A 14,808-nucleotide genomic window follows, 5' to 3' on the forward strand; every position below is an offset into this window, starting at 1 on the left:
ATATATGTATATATGTTTGTACATATTTATTACTCTATTTATTTATTTATTTATTTTACTTGTACATATCTATTCTATTTATTTTGTTAGTATGTTTGGTTTTGTTCTCTGACTTCCCCCTTTTAGACTGTGAGCCCACAGTTGGGTAGGGACTGTCTCTGTATGTTGCCAACTTGTACTTCCCAAACGCTTAGTACAGTGCTCTGAACACAGTAAGCGCTCAATAAATATGATTGATTGACAGGGCACGTGCCTGGGAGTCACAAGGTTTGCTGCCATTTGTCTGCTGCATAGGGTTAGGGCACGGGCCTGGGAGTCACAAGGTTTGCTGCCATTTGTTTGCTGCATAGGGACAGCTGTATATATGTTTGTACATATTTATAACTCTATGCATTTATTTATTTATTTTAATTGTACATATCCATTCTATTTATTTTATTTTGTTAGTATGTTTAGTTTTGTTCTGTCTCCCCCTTTTAGACTGTGAGCCCACTGTTGGGTAGGGACTGTCTCTATATGTTGCCAACTTGTACTTTCCAAGTCCTTAGCATAGTGCTGTGCACACAGTAAGCGCTCAATAAATATGATTGATTGATTGATTGATTGACGGGGCACGGGCCTGGGAGCCAGAAGGTTTGCTGCCATTTGTTTGCTGCATGGGGTTAGGGCATGGGCCTGGGAGTCACGAGGTTTGCTGCCATCTGTCTGCTGCATAGGGACAGCTGTATATATGTATATATGTTTGTACATATTTATTACTCTATTTTCCTTGTACATATCTATTCTATTTATTTTATTTTGTTAGTATGTTTGGTTTTGTTCTCTGTCTCCCCCTTTTAGACTGTGAGCCCACTGTTGGGTAGGGACTGTCTGTATATGTTGCCAACTTGTACTTCCCAAGTGCTTAGTACAGCGCTCTGCACAGAGTAAGCTCTCAATAAATGCAATTGATTGATTGACAGGGCACGGGCCTTGTAGTCACAAGGTTTGCTGCCATTTGTCTGCTGCGTAGGGACAGCTGCATATATGTATATATGTTTGTACATATTTATTACTCTATTTATTTATTTATTTTCCTTGTACATATCTATTCTATTCATTTTATTTTGTTAGTATGTTTGGTTTGGTTCTCGGTCTCCCCCTTCTAGACTCTGAGCCCACTGTTGGGTAGGGACTGTCACTATATGTTGCCAACTTGTACTTCCCAAGCGCTTAGTACAGTACTCTGCGCACAGTAAGCGCTCAATAAATACGATTGATTGATTGACAGGGCACGGGCCTGGGAGTCAGAAGGTGGTTGGGTTTTCATTCCTCATTGGGAAAGCAGCGTGGCGCAGTGAAAGAGCCCGGGCTTTTCATATACATATGTTGCCAACTTGTACTTCCCAAGCGCTTAGTACAGTGCTCTGCACAAAGTAAGCGCTCAATAAATGCAATTGATTGATTGATTGATCGACAGGGCACGGGCCTGGGAGTCAGAAGGCTTGCTGCCATTTGTCTGCTGCATGGGGTTTGGGCACGGGCCTGGGAGTCACAAGGTTTGCTGCCATTTGTCTGCTGCATAGGGACAGCTGTATATATGTATATATGTTTGTACATATTTATTGCTCTATTCATTTTACTTGTACATATCTATTCTATTTATTTTATTTTGTTAGTATGTTAGGTTTTGTTCTCTGTCTACCCCTTTTAGACTGTGAGCCCACTGTTGGGTAGGGACTGTCTCTATATGTTGCCAACTTGGACTTCCCAAGCGCTTAGTACAGTGCTCTGCACACAGTAAGCGCTCAATAAATATGACTGATTGATTGATTGATTGACAGGGCACGGGCCTGTGAGTCAGAAGGCTTGCTGCCATTTGTCTGCTGCATGGGGTTAGGGCACGGGCCTGGGAGTCACAAGGTTTGCTGCCATTTGTCTGCTGCATGACCTTGGGCGAGTCACTTAACTCCTCTGTGCCTCAGTTCCCTCATCTGCAAAATGGGGATGGAGACTGTGAGCCCCCCTCCCCCCCCCCCCTCCACCGTGGGATAGGGAGAGGGTCCAACCCAATTTGCTGGTTTCCACCCTAGCTCTTAGAATGGTGCCTGGCACGTGGTAAGTGCCTAGCAAACAAATAATAATAATAATAATGATAACATTTATTAAGCGCTTACTATGTGCAAAGCACTGTTCTGAGCGCTGGGGAGGTTACAAGGTGATCAGGATGTCCCATGCGGGGGCTCACAGTCTTCATCCTCATTCCACAGGTGAGGGAACCGAGGCACAGAGGAGCCAAGCGACTTGCCCAAAGTCGCCCAGCTGACAAGTGGCGGAATCGGGATTTGAACCCCCTCAGCTCCTCCATGGGAAGGGGCAGGGGCCAATAGAGTCGGGGAGTGGAAGTCAAACTGTACCATTTGGCTTTGTACTCCCGGCTCTGGAATAAGATTAGAGGTTGGGGCGAAGCTATTGTCTAAGAATAAAGCTTGGGGACTCTGACTCTCTGCTGTCACTACCCTGTGAGCCGAGAGTTCGCTGTGCTACTCTCCCTGTTCAGAGAAGCAGCGTGGCTCAGTGGAAAGAGCCCGGGTTTCAGGGTCAGAGGTCAGGGGTTTGAATCCCGGCTCCGCCACTTGTCAGCTGTGTGACCTTGGGCAAGCCACTTAACTTCTCTGTGCCTCAGTAACCTCATCTGTAAAATGGGGATTAAGACTGTGAGCCCCACTTGGGACAACGTGATCACCTTGTATCCCCCTCCAGCGCTTAGAACAGCGCTTTGCACATAGTAAGCGCTTAACAAATACCATCATTATTATTATTATCATTATTATTTCCCCAAGTACTGTAGAAGCAGTGTGGCCTAGTGGAAAGAGCATGGGTCTGGTACAGCATGGCATAGTGGATAGAGCATCGGTCTCGGAGTCAGAAGGTCAAGGGTTCTAATCTCGGCTCTGCCACTTGTCTGCTGTGTGACCTTGGGCAAATCACTTCACTTCTCTGTGCCTTAGTTCCCTCATCTGGAATATGGGGATTAAAATTGTGAGCTCTATGTGGGACAGGGATTATGTCCAACCTGCTTCTCTTGACTCTACCCCAGTGCTTAGAACAGTGCTCGACACCTAGCGCTTAACAAATACCCCAATCCTTGCCTCTGACCTTCTCTCAGAAACCATTATATTGTCATCAGGCCTTCAGCTTCTTTCTCTCTTTGGTCCCCTAACCTGACACATCTCCTGGATAGAGAAGCAGCATGGCTCAGTGGAAAGAGCACGGGCTTTGGAGTCCGAGGTCATGGGTTCAAATCCCAGCTCTGCCAATTACGAGCTGTGTGACTCTGGGCAAGTCACTTCACTTCTCTGGGCCTCAGTTCCCTCATCTGTAAAATGGGGATGAAGACCGTGAGCCCCCCATGGGACAACCTAATCACCTTGTAACCTCCCCAGAGCTTAGAACAGTGCTTTGCACACAGTAAGTGCTTAATAAATGCTATCATTATTATAAATGCTATCATTATTATGGAGCATATACCTGTTGGGCTCCGGGAGCCAACGTCTCTGCTGGTCATTCATTCATTCATTCATATTTATTGAGCACTTGCTGTGTGCAGAGCACTATGCTAGGCACTTGGGAAAGTACGATACACCAATAAACAGAGATATTCCCTGCCCACAACGAGCGTACAGGCTAGAGGAGGAGTGTTGTTTATTTCTACAGTGAAAGAGGGTTTCAGTGTCAGGATGCGGGGAGAGCGCGTTCCCTCCATTTTGTGGGGTGAAATGAGGGGTGCCTTTTGGGTCCTCAGGTTGCCAGTGTGCCGTCGGAGGGTCTCTCTCCCCGGTGTGCCAAGAGCCCTCAGGAGCCTGCCGGTGCAGGGCCCACATCGAGGGGCCGGCCTGCCAGCGGTGAGTCCTGCCCGCTGCCGTGTTTCCATGCTGGGATGGATGGGGAAGGCTGCCCAGGGGAGTGAGGGAGTGAAGGGGCTTCCCTCCTACAGACATCCAGGGCCAAAAGCAGAAGGTGTGGATAGAGTGTCGTCCTGGGAGTCCGAAGGTACTGGCTTCTAATCCCGGCTCCTCCACTTGTCCGCTGTGTGACCTCGGGCAAATCATTTCACTTCTCTGGGCCTCAGCTACCTCATCTGTAAAATGGGGATTGAGACTGTGAGCCCCAAGTGGAACAGGGACTATGTCCAACCTGATTTGCTTGTGTCCACCCCAGTGCTTAGTACAGTGCTTGGCACATCATAAGTGCTTAACAAATACCATTATTAGTACTATTAAAAGAGCAGGGCCAAGTCAGCCTGGGTTTTTTCTTCGTTTTGTTCTGTTTAATGCCATTTTCTAAGTGCTTCCTATGTGTCAGAACTGTACTAAGTTCTGGGGTAGATACAAGCTAATTGGTTTGGACAATGTCCCTATCCAATCAATCGATCGTATTTGTTGAGCATTTACTACTTGCAGACCACGGAACTAAGCACTTGGGAGGGTACAACAGAGTTAGCAGACTGTGAGCCCACTTCTAGACTCTGAGCCCACTGTTGGGTAGGGACTGTCTCTATACATTGCCAACTTGTACTTCCCAAGCGCTTAGTACAGTGCTCTGCACACAGTAAGCGCTCAATAAATACGATTGAATGAATGAATGAATAGCAGGCAATTTTCCTGCCTATAACGAGGGCAGGAACAAGAAGCGGAGTGGCTCAGTGTAAAGAACCCGGGCTTGGTAGTCAGAGGTCATGGGTTCTAATCTCGGCTCCACCACTTGTCAGCTGTGTGACCTTGGGCAAGTCATTTAACTTCTCTGGGCCTCAGTTACCTCATCTGTAAAATGGGGATTAAGACTGTGAGCCCCATGGGGGACAACCTAATTACCTTGTATCACCCCCAGCGCTTGGAACAGTGCTTGGCACATAGTAAACGCTTAACAAATACCATCATTATTATTATAACAAGCAGTCTAGAGGGGGAGACAGACGCGAGGAATAAAAAATTTATAATATATAATAAATATATAATATTGCATTAATTAATGTTCAATTATAATAATATTTATAGTATATATTGGTGGAAAGCAATGCTCCCAAATCACCTTTCTCCAGCTTTCAGGACATAGAAGAGGTAAAATGGCTCATAATGTCCACCACCGAGTCGCCTCTGTCCTCCACCCAAGTCAGAGTATTCACCCAGTGGACACGGCACAGCGACGGCTGAGACGAAGCCGGCTGGGGCCTGGGCTAGGAACGAGCTTGGGTCCTTCCCTCTGATATCCGCCCACTCAGTTGATCAAGCAATGGTATTTATGAGCACTTACTTTGTGCAGAGCACTGGACTAAGCGCTTAGGAGAGTACAAGACCTGTGGACCTATGGCCCACTGCCAGCCAGCCCCTGAGAAGCAGGGCTCTTCCTCAGGGAGGGCAACTTGGAGCTGTTGCCCCTAGTCCCCTATCAAGTGGGCATTCAGAGAAGCAGCATGGCCAAGTGGATAGAGCCCCAGCCTGGAAGCCAGAAGGACCTGGGTTCTAATCCTGCCTCCACCACTTGTCTGCTGGGTGACCTTGGTAATCCACAAAATTTCTCTGTGCCTCATTTACTTCATCTGTAAAATGAGGGTTAAGACTGTCAGCCCCATTCAGAACATGGACCATGTCCAACCTCAGTGCTTACAACAGTCCCCCTTTTTCCCCTCCTCCTCCCATCCCCCCGCTCTACTTAGAACAGTGCTTTGCACATAGTAAGCGCTTAACAAATGCCATCATTATTATTATTATTATTCCCCTCCCCACAGCACCTGTATATATGTTTGTACAGATTCATTACTCTATTTTACTTGGACGTATTTACTGTTCTATTTATTTTGTTAATGATGTGCATTTTGCTTTAATTCTTTTTGTTCTGACGACTTGACACCTGTCCACATGTTCCGTTTTGTTGTCTGTCTCCCCCTTCTATTCATTCCTTCATTCGTATTTATTGAGCGCTTACTGTGTGCAGAGCACTGTACTAAGGGCTTGGGAAGTACAAGTTGGGAACATATTCTAGACTGTGAGCCCGTTGTTGGGTAGGGACCATCTCTATATGTTGCCAACTTGTACTTCCCAAGCGCTTAGTACAGTGCTCTGCACACAGTAAGTGCTCAGTAAATACGATTGAATGAATGAATGAATGACACAAAGTAAGCACTTAACAAATACCATTGAAAAAAGACAAAAAAGTGGCCGAGCAGTTCAGTCCAGGAGAACAGGCCTCCAGAAACCAGGCCTGGCCTGGGGATAGTGGGCAGAGGCGTTTGAAGAAGCAGAATTGCTGCCCTGGTGTGTGGTTTTCCCCCTTTAATAATAATAATAATAATTGTGATATTTGTTAAGCGCTTACTCTGTGCCAAGCACTGTACTAAGCATTGGGGTGGACACAAGCAAATCAGGTTGAACACAGTCCCTGGCCCATGTGGGGCTCACAGTCTCAATCCCCATTTTACAGATGAGGTAACTGAGGCACAGGGAAGTGAAGTGATTTGCCCGAGGCCACACAGCAGATATGTGGCAAAGCCAGGATTAGAACCCTTGACCTGACTCCCAATCCCTATCCTGTTTCCCCAGATGAACCCAGGAACAAGAGCACAGCACCTGCTGATTGTTAGCACTGTTCTATTAGGTCACCGTTACCTAAGGGACCGCAATCCAGGCCTCTTTATTAAAGAAGCAGCATGGCACGGGCATTAAGACTGTGAGCCCTATACATTCATTCATTCAATTGTATATATTGAGCACTTACTGTGTGCAGAGCACTGTACTAAGCGCTTGGGAAGTACAGGTTGGCAACATACAGAGACGGTCCCTATCCAACAACGGGCTCACAGTCTAGAAGGGGGAGACAGATGACAAAACAAAACATGTGGACAGGTGTCACGTCATCAGAATAAATAGAAGGAAAACTAGATGCACATCATTAACAAAATAAATAGAATAGTAAATATGTACAAGTAAAATAAATAGAGTAATAAATCTGTTCAAACATATATACAGGTGCTGTGGGGAGGGGAAGGAGGTAGGGTGAGGGGGATGGGCAGGGGGAGAGGAAAAAGGGGGCTTAGTTTGAGAAGGCCTCCTGGAGGAGGTGAGCTCTCAGTAGAGCTTTGAAAGGAGGAAGAGAGCTAGCTTGGCAGATGTGTGGAGGGAGGACATTCCAGGCCAGGGGGAGGATGTGGGCCGGGGGTCGATGGCGGGACAGGTGAGAATGAGGCACAGTGACAGGACAGGACAGGGACTGTGTCCAACCCAATTTTCTTGTATCCACCCCAATGCTTAGTACAATGCCTGGCACATAGTAAGCGCTCAACAATTACCATAATTATTATAACTTATTAGGGAGAAGGAAGTTGTAACTGTGTGGGAAGCTGGCAATTAGCGGGAAACGAATTGGCTGGCTGGCGACCTGTTTGGTTTTTCATTTGTGAAAGGCCCGAGAGCACGTACTATTTCCCCGACTTGCACCACATGAAGTTTGAGGCCGAAGATGGCACCACGCCCGACGGGAGAGAAGTTCGGTTCGGCTTTAATCCTCTGGAATTTCCCGCCTTCAGCTGGCGAGGCTACGTTCAGATGTCCCCGGTTCAGGTAAGTTCCGAACGGAAACAGCCCGGGGAAACAGTGGCCCTGACGGCTTGCCTCCCTCCCCTCCCACCTCCCGTGGCTTCGACTACCATCTCTCTGAGAATAATTCCCAAATCTACATCGCCAGCCCTGATCTCTCTCCTCTAGACTGTAAACCCGTTGTGGGCAGGGAATGTGTCTGCTTATTGTTATATTGTACCCTCCCCAGCGCTTAGTGCAGCGCTCCACACACAGTAAGCGTTCAAGAACTACGACTGAATAAATGAAGGAATGAATATGCACCATCCTCAGCCCCACAACACTTAAGTACACATCTATAATTTATTTTAATGTCTGTTTCCCCCTCTGGATCGTAAGCTCCTGGAGGTCAGGGGACAGGTCTACTTATATTGTACTCTTCCAAGGGCTTAGGTTGCTCTTTCCACACTGGCAGGTGACCCCTCAATAAATACCATTGAATGTTTAACTGATACTTGTTAAGCAAGGGGCTAGATTTAAGATAACCAGCCCTGTGGGACAGTCCACGCGGGGCTCATCTTTTAAGGGTGTAGGGAAGAGAAAGAGGGAGACAGAGAGAGAGCGTGCTTTATAGAGAGAAGGTTGGTACAAGAGGAGCAAAGCCTGTGGGCTGGATTGTAGTGGGAGATCAGCGAGGGTTGGTAGGAGAGAGAGAGCTGAATGACTGCCGTAATCCAGGTAGAGAGGAGTTTCTGCTAGACGCAGAGAGGATTTTCTTTATGACAGTTCAGAGACATGGCAGATAATTGCCAAGGAGCACTAAGGAAAGCAAATTTTCTTTCTTCTCTTTTATAATTCTCTCGCACACTCTCTGGTGCTTTCTCTTGCACTCTCTTGTGCTCTCTCTTGCACGCTGTCTCCTTCTCTGTTGTATTCTTTCGCACTCTTGTGCTCGTTCTCACTCTCATGCTGTCTTGCTCTCTCTGTCTCGCTCGCTCTGTCTCTCACTCACCGTTTCACTTGCTCTCTCTCTCATTCCCTCTCGCTCTGTCTCCCCTGCTCAAATACTGGGGTAATAATAATAATAATAGCATTTATTAAGCACTTACTATGTGCAAAGCACTGTTCTAAGCGCTGGGGGGGATACAAGGTGATCAGGTTGTCCCACGGGGGGCTCACAGTCTTCATCCCCGTTTTACAGATGAGGGAACTGAGGCCCAGAGAAGTTAAGTGACTTGCCCAAAGTCACACAGCTGACAGTTGGCGGACCCGGGATTTGAACCCATGACCTCTGACTCCAAAGCCCGGGCTCTTTCCACTGAGCCATGCTGCTTCTCTAAGAGGAGGTCACTACCTTTCCTTCTCTGGCCCCTTGTGCTCACTGTGATGACAAAAGTGCTCTCCCATGTACATGTGGCAGCAAATAATGGTGATAGCTGTTAAACGCTTACTATGTGCCGAGCCCCTTACTAAGCTCTGAGGGCGATTACAAGGTAATTATGCCTGACCCAGGCTCTGTCCCACTTGGGGCTCACAGTCTGAGGAGGGAGAATAAATATTTCATCCCCATTTTACAGATGAGGACACTGAGGCACACTGAGAAGTGAAGACACTTGCCCAAGTTCACACAGCAGGCAAATGGCAAAGCCAGGATTATTTATTCAATCGTATTTATTGCACGCTTACTGTGTGCAGAGCACTCTCCCAGGCCTCTGCTCTTTCTACTAGACCACACTGCTTCCCTAAGGCCATTTTGGGAACACTATCATGATTTCAATCATAATTTATTAAGCTCTTACTATAGACTACACTCTAGGATAGATACAAGATTATCTTATTTGCTCCCAAGACTTCAACTATCATCTTTGTGCAGATGATTCCTAATTGTACCTCTCCAGCCCTGTCCTCTCTCCTCCTCCGCAGTCTTACATTTTCTCCTGCCTTCAGGACGTCTCTACTTGGATATCCTGCTGTCAGCTCATACTTAACATATCCAAAACAACGCCTCATCTTCCCATCCAGTTGTAACCTGGCAGATTTGAGGGGAGAGGAGAATCAGTAAGTTGAGGCTTAGTCACCTGGGGAGGAATGAAGAATGGGAGCAGAGGAGTATGGAAAAAGAAAATTGGTATAATAATTGTGGTATTTGTTAGCACTTACTATGTGCCAAGCAGTGTTCTAAACCTTGGGGTAGATGCAAGGTAATCGTGTTGCCCCAAGTGCGGCTCAGAGTTTTAATCCCCATTTTACAGATGAGGTAACTGAGGCCCAGAGAAGTGAAATGACTTGCCCAAGGTCACACAGAAGACAAGTAGTAGAGCTGGGATTAGAACCCATTTCCTCTGACTCCCAAGCCTGGGCTCCTTCCACTAAGCGACGCTGCTTCTGAAAGGGTCATGTGCTTTAGTCCCTTTCTTCGTTTACTGTTCATTTTCATTTTCTTTTTGACATTGTTAAGATGGGTTCAGTCCTCATTTTGGCGCTCCAGATTCATCCCCCTGCCTTCTGCTCCCAGTTTTAGCTGTTCATTCATTGTCGTATTTATTGAGCGCTCAGTGTGTGCAAAGCACTGTTCGAAGCGCTTGGGGAGTACAAGTCGGCAACATATAGAGATGGTCCCTACCCAACAGCGGGCTCACAGTCTAGAAGGGGGAGACAGACAACAAAACAAAACATGTAGACAGGTGTCAAAACCATCAGAATAAATAGAATTATAGCTACTGCCCGAAGGGTTCGGGTTTTCTCCTGGATCTTATCCTTCTGCATGTTTCCTGTGGTCCCACAATCCCTTTTCTATTTCTACCCGCATATTCAGTATTTAGTGGCAACCTTCCATTTGGACTATGGCCTTGACTGCTATGTGTTTCCCTTTCCCTCCTCTCTGTCAGTCAATCGTACTTACTGAGCACCTTACTGTGTGCGGAGCACTGTACTAAGTGCTTGGGAAAGTACAAAATAACAATAAACAGACACATTCTCTGCCCACAGTGAGCTTACAGTCTAGAGTGGGAGAGAGACATTAATAAAAATAAATTACAGATATATACAGAAAGGCTGTGTGGCTGGGAGGGGGTGATGAATAAAGGGAGCAAGTCAGGGCGATGCAGAAGGGAGTGGGAGAAGAGGAAAGGAGGGCTCAGTCAGGGAAGGCCTCTTGGAAGAGTTGTGCCTTCAGTAAGGCTTCAAAGTGGGGGAGAGTAATTTACCTGCCCCCCCTAATTACCCTAAGATCTCCCCTCAGCCCTCTCTGCCCAGTTTTAAAAATCCTGGATTGGGTGTATGGGAATGGGGTTGGCATAAAACTGTATGTCACCAAGACAGTGTGCTGGGACTCTTAGCAGAAGTGATTTTAGGAAGTGATTTTAGTATGCTGTTTTGCTGTTCTGCCTAAATCTTCCTAACATTAGCATGATCATCATCATCAATGGTATTAATTGAGCTCCTACTTTATGCAGAGCACTCTACTAAGCACTTGAGAGAGTACAGAATTGGTAAACATATTCCCTGCCCACATTAGGGAACGTGTATGTGTGTGTGAGATTTGTGAACAAGGAATTTATTTATATTAATGTATGTCTCCCCCTCTAGACTAAGCTCTTTGTGAGCAGGTAATTTGTTTGTTTATTGTTACAATGTACTCTCCCAAGTGCTTAGAACAGTGCTTTGCGCACAGTAAGTGCTCAATAAATAGAACTGAATGAATGAAGACATTATTTTGCTTGCCTGGCTTCTAGCCAGTTTTCTATTCAGAATCAAATGAAAGTGCTTGTTGAGCACTTACTGTGGGCAGAGCACTACATTCATTCATTCAATTGTATTTATTGAGCGCTTACTGTGTGCAGAGCACTGTATTAAGCTCTTGGAAAGTACAAGTTGATTGAGACCATTCGAAAATATAGTGAATTTAAAGATGTGGTCTTGTCCTCAAGGAGCTTACAAATCAAATCAATCAATCAGTAGTGTTTACTGAGCACTTCCTGTGTGCAGAACTCTGTACTAAGCACTTGGGAGAGTTCAGTACAGCAGAGTTGATAGACACAATCCCTGCCCACAAGGAACTTGCTAAACCGTATGGCATTTTGTGTGTTTGTTAACTTCCACGTATAGAACGAAGTGAAGATAACTTTGAAGGTGGAAAAGTCAAGCCTCCACTTATTTCTGGTTATCCTGAGATATCTGAACCCTGGAATGGAAACGGTGCTGGGACGCGTGACCGCTTATCCATCTCTGTCCGGAGGAGGTGGGTGCAATCTCCAGGAAGCCGGGAGAGGAGACAGGGCCATCCCCCCTGGAAGAAAAACCTTTCCCCCTGTTATCTTCATATCAGTGTGGATCCCGTGGAGAGCTTTTATTCTAAGGATCCTCAGAAATAGCACTGACTTTCCTTAACAGTTACTGTCCCTTCCCTGATTTGTATTTGCCCAGATTGTTAACTAGATTACCTTGTATCTACTCCAGCACTTAGAACAGTGCTTGGCACATAAGTAAGCACTTAACAAGTACCGTAATTATTATTATTTAAACATTTCTGTTGGTCATCTTTTTTTGTGGTATTTGTTAAGCACTTACTGCGTGCCAGTCACTGTACCAAACAATGGAGTAGATAGAAGCTAATCAAACATCTCTATTGGTCTTTTTTTTTTTGATGGTATTTGTTAAGCGCTTACTTTGGAATAACTACTGGCCTAGTGGATAGACCAAGGGTCTGCACATCAGGAAGACCTGGTTCTAATCCCAGCTCTGCCGCTGTGTGACCTGGGCAGGTCATTTAACTTCTCTGTGCCTCAGTTACCTCATCTGTAAACTGGGGATTAAGACTGTTGAGACTGTGAACCCCATGTGGGGCAGGGACTGTGCCCAACCCAATTACCTTTTGTCTACCCCAGTAATAGTAATAATAATGATGGCATTTGTTAAGCCCTTACTATGTGCAAAGCACTGTTCTAAACACTGGGAAGGCTATTGAAGAAGGATGAAAGGATCCCCCAGAAAAGAGAAGAAGAATGAAGGGCCTTTAGGGCCAAGCAGGATTTAACAATAATAATAGTAATAATTGTGTTATTTGTTAACTGCTTACTATGTGTCAAACACTTTTCCAAGCGTAGGAGAAGATGCAAGATAATCAGGTGAGACACAGTCTGGGTCCCACCCAGGGCTCACAATCTAAGTAGGAAGCAGAATGGATATTGAGTCCCCATTTAACAGATGAGGTGACTGAAGCACAGAGAAGTGCCTGGCACATAGTAAGCGTTTAACAAATGTCACAGTTATTATTATTACTACTACTATATGCTAGGCACTGTACTAAACACTGGGGTAGACGAAAGCTAATCAAGTTGGACACAGTCCCTCTCCCACATGGAGTTTACAGTCTTAATCCCCATTTTACTGATGAGGTAACTGAGGCCCAGTGAAGTGAAGCGACTTGCCCAAGCTCACACAGCAGACAAGTGGTGGAGCCGGGTTTAGAACCCAGGTCCTCCTGACTCCCAAGCCCATTCTGGGCTTGAGAGATATCTCTTTGTGACTCTGTTTTCTAGAAGCCTAGGCACCTCTTCATTTGTTAAGGTGTCTTTGTGATTAGTGTGTGCTCAGTCTGATTTTGTGGTCACTGTGGTGTCGGAAGGCATTGACGTTTAAACAGACTGTAGAGATACAGGAGTGGGTTTAGGAAAGACAACAATGAGTCAAGGATGGAAGGTGGGCTATTGAAGAAGGATGAAAGGATCCCCCAGAAAAGAGAAGAAGAATGAAGGGCCTTTAGGGCCAGGCAGGATTTAACAATAATAATAATAATGATAATAATAATTGTGTTATTTGTTAACTGCTTACTATGTGTCAAGCACTTTTCCAAGTGTAGGGGAAGATCCAGGATAATCAGATGAGACACATTCTGGCTCCCACCCAGGGCTCACAATCTAAGTAGGAAGCAGAATGGATATTGAGTCCCCATTTAACAGATGCGGTGACTGAGGCACAGAGAAGTGAAGTAACTTGCCCAAATCACAAAGCACACCCAGACAAGTGGCAAAGCTGGGATTAGAACCTAGATCTTTGACTCCCAAGCCCTAGCTCTACCCAGTAGGCCACGCTGCTTCTGCAGCCTATAGATGAAAAAGTCATTTATCCTTTTTTATTTTGGTGACAGGGGATGTTCAAAGCAAAGAAGTTATCTTCTCACCCACTGAAGAGCCCAGTTTTGTCACCATCCCAGGAAGCGGCTACGCCGAGCCGTTCTCTCTCAGCCCAGGACCGTGGATCATCTGTGTCATGGCCGAGGGCGTCCTCCTGGTAAGAGGCTCATGACGCCAAGTCAAGACGCACAGTGACTTTGGCTTTCCAGAGCCAGGACAGCTGGCTTTTTCTTTTAGGTCACCCTCAGTTCACCTTAAGTCGCTGTGAGGCCTGGAGAATTGAGTCCGCTCAAACAAGGTGTCTTTTCTGGGGTCAGCTTGGGGGTTCTCTCCTAACCATCCCTCCCTGTTCCCTGTTCCCCAGCTTTAAGACCCCCTCCTGGCCTCCCCAGCGGCGGGTGGCTTGCAAACCCTCTGGGAAATCGATTCATCAAAGAGCGCTTTGTGGCCTCCTAAATTCGCCTGAGTTTTTTCTCGAACAATTAGAAGGTCCCTTCCTAAGCCACCCGGAAGGTCACTGGGCCAGGAGGAAGTGGAATGAGCATTCTAAATAAGCAGCCTCCCGTATCTCACCGGCCTCGAGGGACGGGGATGGGGCAAGCAGGATCAGGAAGGGAGTTCCAGACACTGGTCAAAGCTGGTGAGAGACCCGGGAAGGGCCTCAAACACTCGCAACCAGACTGGGCCGCTGAGCGACGCTGCTGGAAAACCCCGCCTCCCCTTTTCCATGCCATCCCAGAAACCTCGCTCCCAAGCTGCCCTGCACCAGCAGAGTCAGGAAAGACGTAAGCAGTGGCAGCCTGAGACCTCCACGAAGCGTAGAACAGTGGGAAGACTTTGGAAGTCTCTGTGGCGGCCACCAGGAGCCCGGCGCTCTGAACCATGCGGGGCTTGAACTTGCTCCTCCATCCTCTGGACCCAGCTGCTCTAAGGCCAATGATTTTACCTGCCTTTTATGTTTGTGTTTTCACTTTTTCACCTTTCATTCATTCATTCCGTCATATTTATTGAGTGCTTACTGAGCGCAGAGCACTTTACTAAGCGCTTTCCTTTTGTGTCCATTGGTAGCCCTCCTCCACTTAGTCTTAGATTGAAAGCGACTGGGGAGGACCAGGAATCACATC

The 14,808-nt window shown here is 46.6% G+C and overlaps 1 protein-coding gene across 1 annotated transcript in view; it reads left to right on the forward strand.

The window, feature by feature from the left end:
• Nucleotides 1-14,808, forward strand: part of LAMA3 (laminin subunit alpha 3) — a 203,758-nt gene that overhangs the window by 70,308 nt on the left and 118,642 nt on the right. Inside the window, exons 20-23 of the mRNA XM_038766444.1 lie at nucleotides 3,785-3,884; nucleotides 7,439-7,595; nucleotides 11,658-11,790; nucleotides 13,699-13,841. Of these exons, the coding sequence (XP_038622372.1) occupies nucleotides 3,785-3,884; nucleotides 7,439-7,595; nucleotides 11,658-11,790; nucleotides 13,699-13,841 (533 nt within the window). The remainder of the gene's footprint in view (nucleotides 1-3,784; nucleotides 3,885-7,438; nucleotides 7,596-11,657; nucleotides 11,791-13,698; nucleotides 13,842-14,808) is intronic.

The sequence above is a fragment of the Tachyglossus aculeatus genome, chromosome 25 (assembly GCF_015852505.1).
Source record: "Tachyglossus aculeatus isolate mTacAcu1 chromosome 25, mTacAcu1.pri, whole genome shotgun sequence".
NCBI classification, from domain to species: Eukaryota; Metazoa; Chordata; class Mammalia; order Monotremata; family Tachyglossidae; genus Tachyglossus; species Tachyglossus aculeatus.